At 41.5% G+C, this 5,770-nt stretch overlaps 1 protein-coding gene across 1 annotated transcript in view; it reads left to right on the top strand.

Annotated features, from left to right (window-relative positions):
- The window catches only part of LOC108798310 (sodium leak channel non-selective protein), a gene marked incomplete at its 3' end in the record, with an annotated part of 337,938 nt that overhangs the window by 304,694 nt on the left and 27,474 nt on the right, over nt 1-5,770 (top strand). Inside the window, exon 24 of the mRNA XM_018570048.1 lies at nt 4,700-4,756. Coding sequence (XP_018425550.1) covers nt 4,700-4,756 — 57 coding nt within the window. The remainder of the gene's footprint in view (nt 1-4,699; nt 4,757-5,770) is intronic.

Raw genomic sequence — 5,770 nt, 5'->3', positions numbered from 1 at the left:
GAGCACGGGCCGGGCAGGGCGGGAAAGGGGGGGTGGGTGAGAGCCCCCGCCATTTCAGGCCACATGCCCTCGGCACTGGGAGGGTGCTTTTCCAGGGTCCCCCCTGGAAAAGCACCTTGTTCACGTGCCGATGGGGACAAGGGCCTCTTCCCCACATGCCCTGGCGCATTGGTTGTGAGGGTCTATGGGCAAGGGGGCTTATTTGCATCGGGGTATCCCTTTTAAAAAAGGGGGGCATCCAGATGCTGCCCCCTTGTGAATGAGTAAAGGGGTACTTGTACCACTACTCATTCACTAAAGGTTTAAATTTAATAAACACACCAGACATTTAAAAAAATCCTTTAATTGTACAAAAAACACAATGGGGGGAATTTATCAAAACTGGAGCAGACAAAATCTGGAGCAGTTGCCCATCGCAACCAATCAGCTTCTCTCTTCAGTCTGTTCAGTTAAGATTTGAAAATGAAAGAGAGAAGCTGATTGGCTACCATGCACAGCTGCTCCACATTTTGTCTGCTCCAGTTTTGATAAATTCCCCTCAATGATTTTTGACACTTCCTTTATTTAAAAAAATCCCAAAAATTGATCCAACTACGTCAACCACGACATCCGGCATTGTTCATGACAATGACAACAACTCATGAAATGAGAAAAATCCCGATGCCCGCCGTCCCGTCCGCACGCAGCGAACTCCCGCCGCAAAATTACATTCTGACAGATGCCGGCAAAATATAAACAATTGGGTGGAGCTAGTGGTGACATCACCGCTAGCTCTGCCCAACTATTTACTTTTGTCAGGCACCTGTCAGAGTCTTCCCACAGTCAGCCTCCTGAGCCCTCAGAAGGGCTGCTGTATTGGCTATTCCCAGACGTGATGTCATGACAGCCTTTCCCTGCCTTTGGCTGCTGTACGGGCTATTGTGAATTCGACTCCTTTGTGCATAACCCCCTAAGCTTATAAACTAGCAATTAAGCGTATAGTATATTACAATTTTAAATATACCAAAACTCAGATCAATCACTATTTCAAATAAAGAAATGTAAATTTAAACCAGCCTAGGAAATACGTCAGGGATTTGTGCCCAATAAAAAGAGTATTCACCAGGTTCTTCCAGTAGTGGGAGTCCAGGAAGGCAGTGGTTTCAGCCAGGAAGTCCATTAAGCAGCCTTTTTCTCCAGGAATTCAGTTTGCATCCAATGTAGTGAGTCAGTGCCCCAGAAAGTGTGTGTCAAAGACCTCAGGAAGTGTGTGTGCCTCAAAAGACCAAAAAAAAATACCTCTTCTCTCTCTCCTCTCCGCTAAAGTACCCTTGTCATGTTTGTTTGTGACATCAGCAGCGCTTGTTAATTGGGCAGTTCTAAGTATGGCAACCTCTGTCCCGTTGGCTTAGGGTATTTATGATAATTGCTTGTATTTGTTTGGAGTGTGTCTATGTAATATCATACCTGGTCAATAGGGGTCACTGGCTACCTTGTAAACTTCCTAAGAAAAAGCTTTTGTTATATTATTTATTGATATGAATGTATCCGTCTCAATAGATATATACTTTGAGTGGAATTTATCAAAACTGGAGCAGACAAAATCTGGAGCAACTTTGCATGGCAGCCAATCAGCTTCTCTCTTTCATTTTCAAACCTTAACTGAACAAACTGAAGAGAGAAGCTGATTGGTTGCCCTGGGCAACTGCTCCAGATTTTATATGCTCCAGTTTTGATAAATTCCCATCTTTGTCCTATAATGTAAGTCATAAATATTCTATATGGTTCTTGGGATGAATGAGTGTCAGTCTTCTAATATTTTGTGGGCTGGTTTCTCAATATATGATTTATTTTAAATATTTTAAACTTTTACCCAACATATATCAACACAATATAGCCCTGCAACATTAACTTTACATCTTGATTACTCATTTTCCATATAACATTTATTTAGTGATAGATTTTATGTTATCCCATTAAGGCGAAACAAAAACACCTGATCTGGGGAAAGAAGAAAATTCCTTCAAAATCCTCAATGGCTTCATACCATTGAATGATTAGTACCACGTCCTAGTTTCATGAGCCTAAGTTTAATTTCAGGCTAATGTTTTCCTTGAGTTTATTCAGTAGTCATAAAATCTAAAGTTGTCTAGTCTCTGCATTTAAAAACAATGGAAGCTTGAATTTCAGTTATCCTGAGTTCTTGGATACTTTGTGAGATTTCCTCTTCCCAGGTTAACTGGTAAATTTAAAAACACTGAGGGGAATTTATGAAAACTGGAGCAGGCAAAATCTGGAGCAGTTGCCTATCGCAACCAATCAGCTGATTGGTTGCCGTGCACGTTTGCTCCAGATTTTGTCTGCTCCAGTTTTTATAAATTCCCCTCAGTGTCTTTTGTCTTCGTAAGGTTTCATTAGCTGTATGCTGAATAGGTAAATTCCACCAGACCTGTTTTTTTATGAGAGAAATGTTTATTTTCTAAACTTGGAGAGTTTTAATTTATGATCTAGTTAAACATCTCTTGTAGACACAAGAAAGTATCATATTCAGGTGTCTTATTTGAATCTCAATATAATGAAGTGAAAGTTCACTTCATCTGATCTAATCTGATCTAATTCTGTGGGAAAGGCACTGAGTTGTATATACATTTGGCAGCCATTTTGTTAATTTCCTTTCCTATAGTGTTAATTAGCTTGAATCATATTATGTTATGTCATAGTTTGTAAAAGAACTGACTGAGGGCCAGATGAAATATCATAAAGTGCTTTATTCCTCCTGTCTCACACTCCTGGCTCTTTCTGATTGGGTGGGGGCTGGTGAAACCCTCTAGAAGGCCCACAAAAAGTTGCTGCACAAGGCAGCTGGAGCTCGCCTTTAGCATCAAGAAAAGAACATCTGCCAAGAGACTTGTTTCTAGACAGCCAAATCTCAGATCCATCTTATGCTTCATCAACTTGACTCTGCTGGAATCCATAGAACTCAGGACTTTGCTAAGTACTTCATTCTTATTTCCTTTTTGGTTTGCTGTATTATTTGCCTGTTCTCTGTATATTTTTGCACATTTTCCTTTACTTAAAATAATCCTGTTAAGCTATTAATGTTAAGCTTTAGCTCTATGCTCTAAATAAGGATCCTTGTCTCTGTGTAGAGCACTAAATATTGTAAAACCTGTTATATTCTCGTCTGAAGGCACAGCAAGCATCACAGGTATTGCTTAAAGTTAGAATTGCCACAGCATTTGCAGGGAACAGTGTGTGTTTCCATTAAAATGTGGTGGCAGCTATTGTTTGTGTGTGTAAAGGGATAACTGTAGAGTTAACCAACCCCAATAACGATTGCTGTCAGTCTGCTGGCCTTAGATTTTTGTCCTGCAAGCTGGAAAATCTCTGTGCAGGGTGAGGCTGATAGTGGTATCATCACATATTGGTGGCAGCAGTGAGATCTGACCTGCCGTTTGCCGCAGAAGGATCAGGATTGCAGCTGGTAACAGTACCTACCTGCCCAAAATACAATTTAAATTTTTGAGGACAAATGTGACACATGCCAACCCAGCATGTTAATTGTCCTTTTCCTGGCATGTGGTAGAGCTGTGTGAAGCTGTGTGCTCACCCTTCCCAGTCCCCCTGCATATGGCGCTATTTACTTCTTTCCACTCCAGTACTGCTCTTTTCTTATGGCCCTGCCCACCCTGCTTCCCCTTCAGTGTATACCTCCATCTCCTTCTCTCCTTCCAATCCTGCCCGGAACATCAGGCCCCACCCACTCAGGCCCCACTGTCTCCCTCCCCCACCTGTGTGAAGACATCAGAGGGGCGACAAACAAGGAATGGACATAGCCAGGCACTGTGGAATACAGCTCAGCTGCACAGGCTGAATGTAGGTACCGTAGCTTTGTGACAGCAGTCCACCTTGTCCCGGCCCTGATCCCCCCACCCTCAGAGTATGATTTGTCTGATTTGTGTCTAATTGTGTAGCTATTTTGCTTCAAAAATGTCCCTCACTGTATTTTCTGTCAATTTTAATTTTGAAGGTTACAAAACAGGAACTCTTTCGACCATTTCTTCTCTGATAAAACCTTTTTTCCACAGGATGAACCAAAATTTAAAATTCTATGACTAAGTGAAATGCCTAAGAAAAGTCCCTTCTTGTATTTCCAATGTCATTGTTTGAACAAATAAAAAAGCTGCATGCTTATTTTGGAGTGCTGTCATCTTTTTATTAATATTGTGTTCCACATGATGGCTTGATTAAGGTTCAAGCTTTAGAACTTGAAACATTGCTCAATGCTCTTGCTGTACTGCTATGGACTGTATAAATTACCTGGTAATTTTAACAAAAAAGAAAATGTTCATTGTTGTTTATTATTCATTGTTCAGCATTTATATTGCTATTGCTAAAACTGTCTCTTAAAACATGAAGAAATTCCTGCTAAGGTCCCATGAGAAGTCATGTCCGAATTCAAATATGGTTACCTGATCCACAGTATTATGCAATTTATCCATGATGCACAGCAGAGTTCTGGCATCAGTCCTGAACCCGCTTCTGAATTAGCCAAAGAAAACATTATTACTAAGGAAATAGTGTTCATTTGTCTTTCATCCTGTTTTAACAATGCTAGAAAAATTGCTTAGTGAATTAGTCATAAAGGTTATTTACGGGTTGTATATTTTGGAAAGGATTACATTTTTATTAATTTTGCCACTTTTCCTGTTTTATACAGCTCCAAAACAGATCCTATTACCGGAGCAGTGAAAAATACCAAATACCACCAGTTATAGTAAGTACAATCAGGTATACTTTCTCTCATATATGTAGTATATATAGTATATATATATACTTTGTGGCCACTTTAGTATCCAGGTACCAACAAGAGAAAGCATTTGTTTAGCTACAACACTCATGTACACCGTGGCATTCAAATTATTCTTTATTGATATAAGGTGCCTAAAGTGTACCACCACCCAGAAATGAAACAAGACTGGATGGATCCATGGATTAATGCTATGGGGTTGATTTATTAAAGGACTGCTAAATTATGACCCTACTGAAGACTAAGATGGTTATTCACTATGGAGCCGAAGGATCCAGCCGTAGCTTCGGCTGATCCTTCGGCTCGCTTCGGCCGTCTGAGCACTTCGGTTCAGTTGAACCAAAGGGCTGCTGTACGGGCTATTCACATTAGCCTGTATAGCAACTGATGGCAGCCGAGCGAAGGCATATGCATTGGCTCAGGGGCTGACTGGCAACTTTTAGCCCAGGGGGCAAGTACATCCAGAGGCCCATGGTGCAGCAACTTGGCCCCCCTCCTGCTCTGCCTCTTCCCTGGACGCCCCTGTCTGCCACTTTTGCCATCCTTGTAACAGTAGTGTGAATGTATTTATCGGTTTAGGAAATGTAAAGCACACTGGTAAGGGGAGGGATGCCCCGTCAGGGCTCTGCGCGTGAATGACTGCTGCGCCCCTGGTAGTTCTGCCACTAACTCAGAAATACATTGTACAGCATTGCAGAATGGCATTGGCTATAGAGAACTACAATTCCAAGAAATACATTACACAACAATGCAGAATACCATCAGCTATAGCGGACTATAAATCCCAGCAATACCATTATACAGCAATGCAGAACAACATCAGCTATAGAGGACTACAAATCCCAGCAATAATACATTACACAGCGCAATGCAGAATAATATGAAGCGACATACTCTGTTGCTCTGGGTTCTCCGCCTGATGTCTAAAGGGTCTCAGGATGGTTGTGCGGGCTCTCACCAGGGGTCCAGAGAGTTTCACGG

The sequence above is a fragment of the Nanorana parkeri genome, unplaced genomic scaffold, assembly GCF_000935625.1.
Source record: "Nanorana parkeri isolate BGI_ZX_2015 unplaced genomic scaffold, ASM93562v1 scaffold1447, whole genome shotgun sequence".
Taxonomy (NCBI): domain Eukaryota; kingdom Metazoa; phylum Chordata; class Amphibia; order Anura; family Dicroglossidae; genus Nanorana; species Nanorana parkeri.
This window is presented reverse-complemented; position numbering and strand designations above follow the sequence as displayed.